Source organism: Lonchura striata, chromosome 6 (genome assembly GCF_046129695.1).
Source record: "Lonchura striata isolate bLonStr1 chromosome 6, bLonStr1.mat, whole genome shotgun sequence".
NCBI classification, from domain to species: Eukaryota; Metazoa; Chordata; class Aves; order Passeriformes; family Estrildidae; genus Lonchura; species Lonchura striata.
This window is the reverse complement of record NC_134608.1, coordinates 63,542,084-63,555,624: the sequence shown is the minus strand read 5'-3', so window position 1 is coordinate 63,555,624 and position 13,541 is coordinate 63,542,084. Positions and strand designations below refer to the sequence as shown.

Below are 13,541 nucleotides of genomic sequence, written 5' to 3'. Positions count from 1 at the left end.
GCTCTCAAGGAGCCATCCCTGCCCTGTTGCCCTGGGTTTGTGGCCATCTGGCAGAGGGACAAGGGTGGATATTCAGGATTTGTCAGGGGAATCACTCCTACTCCAGAAAGGCTTTGATACCATCTGCACTCACATTTCTAAAGGAAACAGATGGCAGGAGATGATTTTAGGAATAATTTTCCTACCCACACATCATTGCTCACTCTCTGAGATCAGAAATCACCAGCATTCCTGCTGCACTCAGAGTTTGCCACTGAGAGATGTGAGAGGCAAAGGATTCCCTGTGGCTGAGGGAAGGTTAGGGGCTGGATGGGCTTGTTCCCCCAGCACTGCTCTGTTCAGCCCCCTCTGCTTCCCTGAGCATCTCCCTGGGCCTGGACATCCCCTCCTGAGAGGTGCCTTGTCCCTGCCAGCGCTCACAGAGCCCATCCCACCCTGTGTGCCCTGGGCCCGGCCCTACAGAAACCTGCCTGTGTGCAGGGCCCTGGCTGGGGCAGGCTCTGTGTGCAGCTGGGCAAGGGCAGCTCAGGAGAGCCCTGCTGGGCCCTGCAGAGGTGATGCTGCTGCTGCCCAGGGCTGAGGAGTGGCTGAAGGCCCTTTGGCAGGCTCCCAGAAGAGAGACTGACCAGCCAAAGTGTCTTGGTTCGACAAGACAGGAGTCTGTGGAAGAGGGCAAAGCCTCCTGTGCAATGGAGAACGGCAAACCCCCGTCCCTCTGAATTACCAGGATCTTTAAATTAAAGGGCTCTCAGGCAAAGATGTGGGAATGGGAGTATCAATTCTTTACTAGGAGAAAACTAGACAACAATTTAAAAAGGCAAATGCAATCGGTACAAACAAAACCAGTGAGAAAGTCCAGAACCTGAGGAGTCGGGGTGCCCGTAGCAGTTCTGCTGGGACAATTGCTCCCCTTGCAATGGTTGATGAGTTGCAGCTGAAGTGGTGATCTTTGGAAGGGTACAGTTTTCCTCTGAAGATCTGGTGGCAGTGGGGCCGGTCTTCCTCTGCGCCGGGGTTGCCTCCGAGCTCCGCTGCCGTCGCCTCAGCGCGCTCCGGCTGCTTCGCTGCGAGATCCCGCGAAGAGAGAGAGAGAGAGAGAGCTGCTTCTCTGGGAATCCCGCGAAGAGAGAGAGAGCGAGCTGCTTCTCTCCCTAAAAGCTACCCCTTTATACCATAATAGAGTGCTTGGCTTCCCCCTCTGGGTGGGACCCCTCACGGTGTTACATTTACCAGCCCAGCAGTGAGTCAGTCAATAGTGTATAAACAAACCATTGCCTCTACGGGGCAAACCATTGTCTCTGAGAGAGATAACAAAACCTGTCCGACAGGTTTGCCTTCAACAGATGGCAAATAGAATACAAGCTTATTTTACAACCCAGGACACAAAGTCACAGTTCTGGAGTCTTTGTAAATGTTCAAACATTCCTTTGATGACCCTGTGTATCCCTTTCAACTCAGAATGTTCTGTCATTCTGGGATTTCAATTCCTGTTCTGCTTCTCTCAACCCCCTGTTGTCTATAATTGAAGGAGAAAAAAAGCCCTTGCAACAGTGTTAGAACAGTAAAGTAAAAACCAGACCTTTATTGGAAGCTTCCAGGTGTCCCAGTGGGGATGAGGCACAACCGGCCCCTGATTTCAACAATTCATTAAGGTTGATTAATTAGGATACTTAACAAGGACATTCAAAAGGATATTCACTTGTCCCAGTTACACACTCCTGGCTCAACACATTGGAGTAGGTCCAAGGACTTTTTTCCCCCAGTTTTCGTTATCACTGCTGGCATACAAAAACCAAAATGTTCTTCTTGTAGGTCCTCTTCCTGATGAAAAGACTATATAATATTCAAAAATGCATTTATACAGTCAGGTTATTTTTCTAAATTCTAAGAAAAACCATAAGGAAATATACTAGAGTTAATTAAATATTATAGATATAGAGATATATAATATAACTTTAATATTGTTCAGTAAGAGTTTAAGAGAGGTAATCAAGAGTTTAATAGCAATAATAAAGGATTATAGTTTTCTAAGTATATAAGTATAATCCTAGGCTTACCTTCTTTGGGAAGTGCCCTCCGGAGCTGTGCCCAGGCTGGTCTGGAGCTGGGAGCAGCCCTGCCCCAGCCAGCCCCTCTCAGCAGCAGCACCTGCCCTGCTCAGGGTGGCTCCTTCCCCCCACAGCTCCTGGCCAGCGCTGGGAGCAGCTCCAGGGCCGGCTGAGAGCTGTCCCTGGCAGGCAGCAGAGTCCCTGGCCCAGCACAGCGCCCTGGGCTGCAGGACCCTGCTCTGCAGGACAGCCCTGGGCACCCCTGGCTGCTCTGCACAGGAGATGAGCAGAGAATGCACTCACAGGCTCTGTGGGCATTGGCATGTTCCAGCTTTAGGAGATCACTGCAGGAGCTGCAGCTGCATTGTCCTGCAGCCAGAGGTTCCTGTGCCAAGGGCTGGCAGTGATTCTGCCCCAGGCACTTCTCAGCCCCTTCCCAGCCCTGACTGGTTGAAGCTCTCTGTGCCTCTGTGCTGTGCCCGGGCTGGCTGCAGGCAGTGCCCCAGCCCTGCTGGGCTGGCAGAAGAGCTGCTCAGCAAGAGAAATGTGCTTTTGAAGCTCTGCTTGGTTACCAGCATCACCCTCTGTGCCAGGAGCCCAGCCCAGCTCAGCAGCACAGACACAGCACAAGGACTTTAATGACCCTCTGGGGCTTTGTGCTCAAGCCCTGAACATCAGGCCCTGAGAGGGAGCTGCAGAAACCTCTGCAGAACTCCAAGTCAGACTCCAACTCCAAAGTTTCTTGGACTTTTAATGGGTCCCACTGAGGGACACGACTGAGAAAGTGGCCCCAGGTCCCAGGCAGAGCAGAGAACTGGAGGCACTGATGCCAGGTGGGGACAAAGAGAAGCCAAGTCTTGGTGCCCTGGAGCACAGCAGGGTCTGTGCCACCAAGGGCTGTGAGGAAACACCTTGTCCTGAGGCCCTGGGGCCTCCTGGAACAGCCCCAGCCAGGCTGGGCACTGTCAGCCCCTGGTCCTGCCCTCAGCATCCCCCCACTAGCCCACATCCCAGTGGCCTCAAGGATCTGCTGGAAGGAGTCCCTGGGGAGCCTTGGTCAGGAATGGCCCTGGGGGCTCCTTCATGCTCCCAGGGACTGCAGGTTTTTCAAAGGACTTTGGCTTTTGCCTTGGAGTCTCTGAGAGGTTTCTGCAATCTAGGCCTCCAATTATCTGCTGTAATTAGTCCCTGGAGAGACTTTGTCAGGAACAACACTCAGTGGGGCCCATTAATTCTTCAAGGTACTTCAGTTTTATTAAGGTACTTGGTGTTTGCCTTTTGATACAGACTGTGAGAGGTTTTTGCAATCATGGCCCCAATTATCTGTTTTAATGAGTCCCTTGAGAGCTTTGTACTGACACTCAGTGGGGCTCATGAATACTTTAAGATTCTTAACATTTGTGAGGTACTTTGGATTTTCCTTTCCACATTGAGAGTTCTTTGTGCCATTTTCAGTCTCTGAGAGGTTTTTGTGCCATCCTGGCCTCCAGGTCTCTCCTCCAAGGACTCCATGAAGAGCCTGTGGTATAGATGGACCTTTGTGGTTCCCATTAATGCTTTAGACTCCAACCACTTTGGGGTTTTCCTCTGACTTTGACTCCGGGAAAGGTTTGTGCAATCTCCTCTCAGGCCCTGAGGTTCCAGGTCTCAGCTCCAAATGCACCACGGAGCTCATTAGGATCAAGCAAGTCCTGAAAAACCATGGCTTTACCTTGATTTCCCTCTGCTCTAATGCAGTTCATCAGGAAGTTTTCTGTAGTGGTTTTGGCTTGCCAATTTGAGATTTCTCGGCCAATGCATCAATTAGTGTGGTGAGTTCAGTTTTGGCTAATTACCAGTGCACTCACTAGAATATACTTACTCATTTCCTGCTGTGAGATAGGAGTAGGAGAAAAGCAAATGGGCTGAAAACTTTAAAAGGGAATAATGAAAAGTTTATTAACAGTAACTAAAAGAAAGAGTAGTAAGAATCATATCAAAACTTTCACAAAACTTCCTCTCTCCATACAACTTTTTCTTTTTATTGACAATATATGGACACAAAACCTAAAATTTTGAGTACGTTTACCACCTCTAAAATAGTCTTTCTTCACTTCACTTAGGGAGAGGAGTCTCTCTTTCTTGCTATGGAGACTCCTCCATAAGAAAACAGTTCTCTTGGGGCTCTCAATTTCCACGAATAGCAGCCACTTGGAAAAATGAAATTGTGAAATCCCTGACATTTTTTCACAGCTTTTCCCACAGCACTGTTTATGGGCCATGTCAACTTATGGCATATTAGCTTAAAGATGAGCTGTTTAAGACCAAATATTTTCTTCTTCTATTTCTGAAATCATCTTCATCTCTGGGAACAGAGGTCTCCTTCTCTTCCTGAGGACACAGGGTTTCATCACTCTGCTGCATTTCATTGTTCAAACTTCTCATGAGATAACAGCTACTGCAAAATTTGCTCACGTTAGCATGGAGGCTTTTGCTGAACAAGTTATCTCCCCATACTTTTGAATGCCTTACAGGGAAGAGAGTCTGATGTATCAATGACATCCTTCTCCATAGCTTTAGCAGAGGATTTCAGCTCCAAGATCAAGGCATCTCCTCATCCCTCCCATCTGGGACTCAACTTCCTCTTCCCTGCCCTCGGTGTGTCCATGCTGCTCCTCTGTGTGCCTGCCCTGTGTCCTTTTCTCTCACTGGAGGGAGGATGGCAGCACTGGCAGAGTCAATATCTGCCCAGGGCTGCAGATGGTTCTGTGAGCCTGGCCGGGCTCATTGGCCAATTCTAAATTTGGCCATGGTTCCTGGATATGAAGACCAGTTCTTTTCCATAGCAATGAAGGAACAGAGCGCCATTGTTTAAGGGACAGACAAGAGGTGAACACCAGATGCAAAGGCCAGCCAGTGATGCCAGATTCTTTTTGAAGAGATACCCTTACAAATAGGAAATTTTTTAGGGTGAGTACCAATTTTGGCAATGGACATCTGAAATAACAGACTTTTTTTCCATACAGAGGAGTGTTCCAGAAGCTGATGAAAGGCAGCCCTTGACATCCCAAGATCAGCCAGACCTGTCAGGTGGCCCCTGGGAGGACAAGCCAGCCAGACCTGGTCCATGTTCCCTCGCTTCCATGGGGCCCCACAGTGTCCCAATGGTCCCTTGATTCCAGGAGGCCCTGAGGTGTCACAATGCCCCCTTAGTGACACGGGGCCCTGAAGGGTCGGAATGGTCTCCATGGTTCCATCAGGCCCCACAGAGTCATAATGGTCTCTGAGTCCATGAAGCCCCGCAGTGTCACCATGGCCCCTTGGTTCCATGGGCTCCAGTGGTGCCACAATGATCCCCTTGGTTCCATGAGGTGCCCACAGTGTCACAGTGATCTCCATGGGAAGGTAAGAACCGAGCCCCAGTGCTGCAGGGGCAGCCACCAGAGGCCAAAGCCAGCCAGACTTGATGGTACTGGCAGATTTTGGCTGGGAGCAACCCTTGGATCTAGGGAATTTTAGAAGTGGGATCCCAGTTTCAGATATGGACATCTGGAGAAGTACAGGTTTTTCCATAGGAAGGAAAGCACAAACCCAGTGTTTCAAAGGCAGAAGAAGAAAGAGGTAGCTCCTGGGAGGCTGAGACAGCCAGACCTGTTCTTCCTGGCAGCTTTTGTCATGGAGGAATCATTGCATACATGGAATTTGGGAGGAGATATCGCAATTTTGACCACGGACACCTTGAGTAGAAGGACAATTCTTTTCATTGGAAAGAATGCACCAAGCCCTAGGGTTTCAAAAGCAGATGAGAGGCAGCTCCCAAGAGGCCAAGGGCAGCCAGACCTGTCTGTCCTGGCAGCTTTCACTTGGGATCTATCCTTGGATGTACAGAGTCTTGGAGGAGGAATCCCAGTTTTGGCCATGGCCCATGGAGGAGAAGGAGAGTTCTCTCCCATAGGAAGGAAAGCCCAGAGCCCCAGTGCCTCAGGGCAGGTGAGAAGCAGCCCTGGACTTGCCAAGATGGTCAGGTGGTCCCCAGGAGGCCCAGCCAGCCAGACCTGGTCCATGTTCCCTTGGTTTGGTGGTGATGCCTTGAGAGGCTGCCTAGAACAGAGCTAGGCAGTGTTAAAGGAATAAAGCAGGTATTTATTAAAAGGCCTTCAAGGGATACATCTTGGGCAGTACAAGAGCCTGGCCCTGGCTCCATCCTAAATGGAGTCCAGGTCACGAGTTTTCACTGGGACAAACAGGGAGATTTGGTCTGGCAGGATGTGTAAAACAATCTCCTGTAATATCTACTTGTTCTCACACAGAGCACTTGGCTGCAGGGACACATTCCCATCGTTCCTGCCCTGGTTTCAGGATTCAAACACTGCTGTCCTTCCCAGGAGCTGTTTTTCAGCTCCCTTGGGAGGCCTTTTGGCCTCTGGACCCACACTCTGGCTCCATTATTAGCACTGCTGGATCCAAACCCTTTATCTCCACCAACAGTAGTGATTTCAGGTGGATATCCTTTTTTCCCCAATTGTTTTAAACACTAAAAGTGTCAATAATTGTGCTACCCTGACATGGGTTTGAATAATGCAATGTTGTTCACTATCCTTTAACCAAATTACTTCATTTTCCCCTTGATAATCTGCATCAGTTCCTCCTCCCATGGCATGAGCACTTTGCAAGGCCAAGCTCCAGTGAGCAGTTACCAAACCAAAGTGTCCTGGAGGAATCTGGATTCCTGTTCCTGTATTGTGAACTCTAATTTGCTTCTGATTTATCCTATACTAATTCCAGTGCATGAAGGTCCAGCCCTGAAGCCTCTGGGCTGGCCCTGCCAGGGCCATCACACCCAGAACAATTTCCCAGGCAGTCCCAGTCTCACTGTCCAGGGCTGTATTTGCACATTGGGAGCAGCCATGCACAGCCAGGGGGTTTCCATTTCCCCAGGGGCCATTGTTAAGGGCATGGAGCACATCTGGAGATGGGTTCTCCATGGGGACAGGTTGCCAGCTCCTCATTCTTAATTGCTCTTTTAACAACCCATTCTCCGCCTCCTCCTCCTCGTCCTCCTTCTCTTCCTCCTCCTCTTCTTCCTGCTACTGGTCTTCTTCTTCCTCCTTGTCCTCTTGCTCCTCCCTGTCCTCCTCCTCCATTTACTTGTCCTCCTACTCCCCTTCCTCCTCCTTGCCCTGCTCATCCTTATCCTCCTCCTCCTCATCGTCCTCCTCCACACCCTCATTCTCATCCTCTTCCTCCTCCTATTCCTCCTCATCCTGCTTGTCCTCCTCATCCTCGTCCTTTTCCTTATCCTCATCCTCATCCTCCTCCTCATCCTCCTCCTCATCCTCCTCCTCATCCTCCTCCTCCTTATCTTCCACATCCTTATCCTTCTCCTCCTCATTGTCCTCCTTCTCATCCTCACTCTCCTCCTTCTCCTCCTCCTCATCTTCCTCCTCCTCCTCCTCATCCTCCCCATCTTGCTCGTCCTCATCCTCCTCATCCTTCTCCTCCTGGTCCTCCTCTTCCTTGTCCTCCTCCTCCTCCTCTGCCTCCTCCTCCTCCTCCTCCTCCTCTGAGTGTGGTTCTCAAGAGTCAATGACTCTAGGATTCCAGAACCTGGAACTCCGGGATTCCATGGCTCTGTGACCCCATGGATGGATTCAGGACTGTCTCCAAGGCCACGAGGGAACGTTGGTGCCAGCGGGAGGGGCTGCACTGCAGGGGCACCAACAGCTGAGAGGCGACTGCAGCTGCTGCTGCTGCTGCTGCTGCTGCTGCTGCTGCTGCTGCTGCTGCTGCTGCTACCGCTGCTGCTGCTGCTTGTGGGGGTGCTGCTGGCAGGGGCAGGGCCCTGGTGTGGCTGAGCATTGCCATCTCAGCCTGTGAGCTCCTGGGAGCTCAGGACAGAGCCAGGACTGACCCAGGTTGGCACTGCACTTGAGGACGGACACAGAGAATGGAAAGTGCCCATGGAGTGGTTCCGAGCAGGTCTGTGGGAAGGAGGAGGGAGGGAGGATTAATCCCCTGCCCAAGGCTGCCAAGGGAAAGGCTTTGGGAGGGAAAGGAAGCCTTGACCTGACACTAAGCCCTTCAAGGGCTCAGTTGCCCACGCTGAGCAGGATTTCATCAGGCTTTGTCTCACAACCGCAGCAGGGTCAGAAGTGGTGGGAGCAGCTGGAAAGAAGAGCCGTGTATTCCCTCCCCCCAGCCCATTTGGGAACATTTGGGAAAGGTCTCCATTGTCTGCCTGCAGCCAGCTTGGGGGGCCCTTCCTCTCCTCCTCCTGCTTGGGGGACTGGGCTTGGTTTCTTCTGCCATCTGCAATGCTGAGCTTCTCTCTCCTCAAACCTGGCTGCTCAGGTTCATGTCCCTGTGTCTCACACCTTCCTCCTCTTCCTCCTCATCACGTGCTTATGGAGCCTCTTTGGGCAGCTGGACTGGAACTGGCAGCAGCAGGCGAGCCCTGAGGAGCACCTCTGGCCTCCAGCCTTTCTGCAGGGCTGGCCAGAGCCTTCCTGCCAGGGGCGAGCCTCTTTCCTGTCTCTTCCCGAGGCAATATAGTCTGGATCTTGGCTCTGTCCTCCTTTCTTTCTCTTTCAGGGAAGGATCAACCATGGCTGAAGGACTCTTCCATAGTTACCTGGTGTTGATGGACATTGTCAGCATCAACCAGCCCCCTGGAAAGAATGGGATTTCTCCTGAGGATGACAAAGGAATTGTCCAGAGGATGAAGGAGCAGGAGGTAACCCTTCGGCAGCACCAGCTGCACTTGGAGGAGGAAATTGCAGACCTGGAAGCCAGACAGGAGTGTTTGGCATGGCCTTTGTGGGAACTGGAGGAAAGATCCAATGGCACACATGCACAGTGGTTTGCTTGGGTGTCCCTGCCACATTCATGATCTGGAGGCAGCGTAGGAATGTAGCCAGAGGGGAGCACAGAGAAGGAAAGACTGACCCGGGGCTCTTGGGGAAATCCTGGAAAGGAGTGGCCTTCCTGCCAAAGCCCTTGGGCTGCTCAGGGCCATTTGCATCTCCATGGGCAGAACTGGAGGATATCTTCCAGCATTTGTGGATAGACTTGTTGAATTACCTCTGTTCAAACAAAGGGGAACTGGAGAGGGTTCTTTCAAAGTGTGACTCCTCCCTATTCCATCAGCAATAGTCTCACCGGATTTATGGGTCAGGAACATGTACAACACATGGCAGGGAAGCTGGGCAAGCAGTGAGTGCTGTACCAGCACGGCCAGAACGGTGCAAGAGCCAGCGCCAAACAGGCTGAGGCAGCCAGGCCAGTCCCATCTTTCCAGGGCTCTGGGCTGAACACACAGCTTCAAAAACGTCAGGTGTGCTCCCCACAGAGCCTTCTACAGAGCTCTGGGTGAGGACTGCCAGCTTTCCTCTTTATTTTGTATCAATGTTCTGGTTTGAAAGCAAAACCAGTGAGAGACTCTAAATCAGAAATACAATTTATTGGGAAAAGAGAAAAAACCCAAAAATACGTGCAATACCACAAAAAGAAGACCACTGACAAAGTCAGAATACAACCTAACACCCCTCTGGCCAGCATGCTGGTGCAGTCCAAATTGGAGTGGCTGCAGTCCTCTTGGAATTGCAGATGTGGTTGCTGTGTCTTCTTGGAAACCTGTGGAAAGGCTGCCTCTCTGTCTAGAAAGTCCCGGTTTTATCCAGGTGGGAATGCCTAGCTCCTCCCCCCTGGCCGGAGCATCTCACAATTGGCTGATGTTATTCTGAGTCACGAGTTGTGTCCTTGATCACCTGTTGAACAGAACTGGCTCCTGGAGAGTATCTCTGAGCCATGTGGCAAGACATTGTTGGGCCTATTAACAGGAGTTAAGGAAAACTGCCCAGAGGCAGCTCCTACTCAGATGGTAATATGAAACATCTTGGTGCTCCAATCTTGGACAATCAGAAAAGGAAATTTTTCTCTCGTTTTGCCCATCTTACCTATGCAGATGTGTTGGGAGGCCATCTCTCTGTTTGTGTAGGTGTTGAACCTGAGAAAGGCAGTCTGTAGTGTCAGCTGGATACCTGAGGGCTGTCACATAAGCAGTAAGGGTGAACTGTCAATGTAAATCATTATAAAGAATGTAGTATGTTCCAGTCCCTCTTAACATTAAAATTCAGTGCCACCTGTGGCTCCAGTGGGATGTGGATTAGGCATGTCTTTACCAAAAATGTAATGGTTATTGTAATATTTTTCAATTGGAATTGGGTCCAAAAGCAGGAGGATCTTGGTGCGAAATTAGTATTCAGCCTAATCATTACAACTAATTATGAGTTTTATTGAATAAATGCACATGTACAAATGTGCCAGCAGTTAGGCTCTTTGATGAGTAGGTTTGAGGCATTTTTTCATTTAGTCTGTAGTGTGAACTTCAGTGCCTGCAGACGTACATATTAAATTTCCCTCTTGGCCACCACTTGATGATTATCATCACTAGAATTAAATTCTTAGTGTAGTGAGGAGGTGGGAACTAGATAAGAAAGTCTGTTGGGTTTGCATGGCCAGGTTTTGGTAGGTGAAGTAATGGTTTCTGTAAGAAGCTGTTGGAAGCTCCCCCATGCCCACAGAGCAAATGCCAGCCGGCTCCAGGAGAGGCACACTGGCCTGGGCCGGGCCCGTCAGGGATGTGCTGATGCCTCTGTTATTGCTGTGAATATGTAAACTCACTGAAGAAGGGAAAAGCAATTGCAGCAAAGGAATTGTGTCCAGAAAGGAGTGAGGATGTGTGAGAGGAGCAGCCCTGCAGACAGCCAGGTCCCTGCAGGAGGGGCAGGAGGTGCTCCAGGCACGGGGATGCTGAGATTGCCCTGCAGCCCTGGGGCAGCCCTGGGGAGGCAGCTGAGCCCTGAGCACAGGGAGGGCACGGGGATGCTGAGATTGCCCTGCAGCCCTGCAGGAGCACATGCCCCAGCAGGAGGATGCCTGAGAGGAGGCTGTGAGCCCGTGGGAGGCCTGTGCTGGAACAGATTGCTGGCAGGGACCTGCAGACCTGTGGAGAGAGGACCCCACCCCAGAGGAGGTTTCCCGGTTGGACGTGTGATCCTGGGAGGACCCGAGCTGGAGCAGGCTGTCCTTGAAGGACTGCGCTTGTGGAAGAGTGATCCCCGTTGGAACAGTTTGGGAAGAACTTGTCAGGAAAATTAATCCACAAACACCAGAGGTTTATGTCATAGCCACAAGCCCCCAGCTGGGTAATAATTAGTATTGACCCCATGATTCACAGAAGGCTGATAACCTCTTTATTATATTATATATCATTATTAAGAAACCCATTGCTTTTATATACAGTTATAATACACCTGGACCTAATTGGTCCACTAATCCAATCACCACCACCATTGGCTAATTAAAAAAACACCTTTTGGCAAACAAATCTCCATAACACATTCCACATGTTCACAACAGCAGGTGCAGCAAGTGAAGATAAGAATTGTTTCTCATTCTTTTCTCTGTTCTTCTCACAGCCTGCCCCCAGGACAATGCCTGGGAAAGTTGTTTCTCTCTGTGGCCATAGAGCTGCCTGCCACAGGTTTATGTCCTAAACAGAGACAGAGGAGTCCTTTTATTTTATTCAAATAAAGGGAGAGGCCATGGGGCATTCCCTTGAAGTCTTTCCAATTTTTGGAGGACGCAGCCTCCTTTTTATCCTAATTTCCCTTCTGTCTTTCCACACTGGATGAGGTACTTAAGCGGTCCTGATATGCCTGATACCAAAGATTCCCCTCTAATGTACGTCACTCACTTTTAGATTTTAATTTTCATGGAATCTATGTTTTTTCCCCATTGTTTATTTCATCTTTCAATATCCAATTTCATTTATCAGCAATCCTACAGTTTGTTTGTTGTCTGAGATTGAGAGGCCAGATGTTTTCTATTGCCATCTGTGTAGCAGTTGCCTCTGGACTGTTTTCCTTATCTCCTGTGAATGGGCCCATCAATGTTTCCCACATGGCTCAGAGATAACTCCCTTCAGAGCCATTTCTGTTTAACAGGGGATCAAGTGTTGCAGCATTTCTGAGAGACAGAGGTCATGATTTATGTTTGGAATGAGATTTGAGCTACTCCAGTCTGGGCCTCAGATTTGGGCCTTGTGAGGCCTTCCAGCCTCTGACACAGTTAGAAATTAAGAGTTTGTGGTGCATTTAGAAATTGTATTAAGGTGTGATGGGGAGCACTGGGCTGTCTGGGTGTGAAGTAGTATAGGTTTATAGTGTAAGGTTTCGGCCACCTTAAGACAAAGACAAACAATGTTAGCTTGCCAATCAGAGTGCCTTTGTAAATTGTAAACTATGTAGATGTGTATAAAAACTGCCATCTTCTCTCAAATAAGCAGAGAACGTTGCATTAATAATATTGGTTGGATGTGCATTCTGTCTGGCCAGCTTTCCTGTTTTATGACGTTCCTGGCTTTTATCAAGGACCCACTGTGTTACTCAGAATGACATCAGCCCATGGTGAGATGCTCCACCCAGGGGAGAAGAGCTAAACATTCCCACCTAGATTTAACCTGGGATTTCTAGACAGAGAGGCAGCCTTCCCACAGGTTTCCAAGAGGACACAGCTGGGGTTTTCCACTGGACCAACTACACCTTTTCTACAGGACCACTGCTCCAACAGAAACCAGCTTTGGCTGCCCTCTGGCAGATAAGCCCTTTTGGGGCACAGGTTTCTGGGGCAGGAGACGGGCACCAGTGCAGCCAGGGCTCGGGGGAACTCTGCTTGGGTGGGGACTGTGCCTCACCTGCTGCTGTCAGCGCTGCCCGGGCCCCAGGGCTCAGAGCAGCATTCCTGCCCTGGCCCACACGTTCCTGGTCTGTGTCCCACGGCCGTGCTCAGGATGGCCACCATGTGGGACGTGTCCCGAGGGGGCCGTGCCAGCTTCTGTGGAGGCCCCGTGCCCTTCCCGCTGCGGCTGCGTCGGCAGCTGCGGGGGCTCCTGCTGCTCTGAGCCCGCAGAGCAGGGCAGCGTTTGCTGATGGGCTGAGCCCTTCCTAAAGATCCTGTTGGGCTGTCTGACACACCTGGGGCAAGGCATTCCTTCCACCCTGGGCCACTCTGGGGGGCTGGGGGTGGCCCCAGGGCAGGTGGCAGTGAGTGCAAGGGCCCTTGGTGACACGGTGCAGCATGGTCACCATGGAATGGAACGGGACAGGGGATCCAAGGGCCCTTGGTGACACGGTGCAGCATGGTCACCGTGGAATGGAACGGGACAGGGATTCCAAGGGCCCTTGGTGACACGGTGCAGCATGGTCACCGTGGAATGGAACGGGACAGGGGATCCAAGAGCCCTTGGTGACACGGTGCAGCATGGTCACCGTGGAATGGAACGGGACAGGGATTCCAAGGGCCCTTGGTGACACGCTCTGGCAGAGGTGTTGGCAGTTACAAGTTACAGTTACACTCCACAGTGCTCGGTGCACACGACGAGAGAGGACGCGAGAGAGCGGTGCTGTGAGGAGCCCTCGCACAGCCACTCGTTCCTTGCTGACCCAGAGCTTT

At 50.8% G+C, this 13,541-nt stretch overlaps 1 protein-coding gene across 1 annotated transcript in view; it reads right to left on the bottom strand.

The window, feature by feature from the left end:
• LOC144246546 (uncharacterized) overlaps positions 1–13,541 on the bottom strand; it is a 972,872-nt gene that overhangs the window by 910,049 nt on the left and 49,282 nt on the right. The window contains exon 3 of the mRNA XM_077784457.1: positions 4,042–4,048. Within this exon, the coding sequence (XP_077640583.1) occupies positions 4,042–4,048 (7 nt within the window). The remainder of the gene's footprint in view (positions 1–4,041; positions 4,049–13,541) is intronic.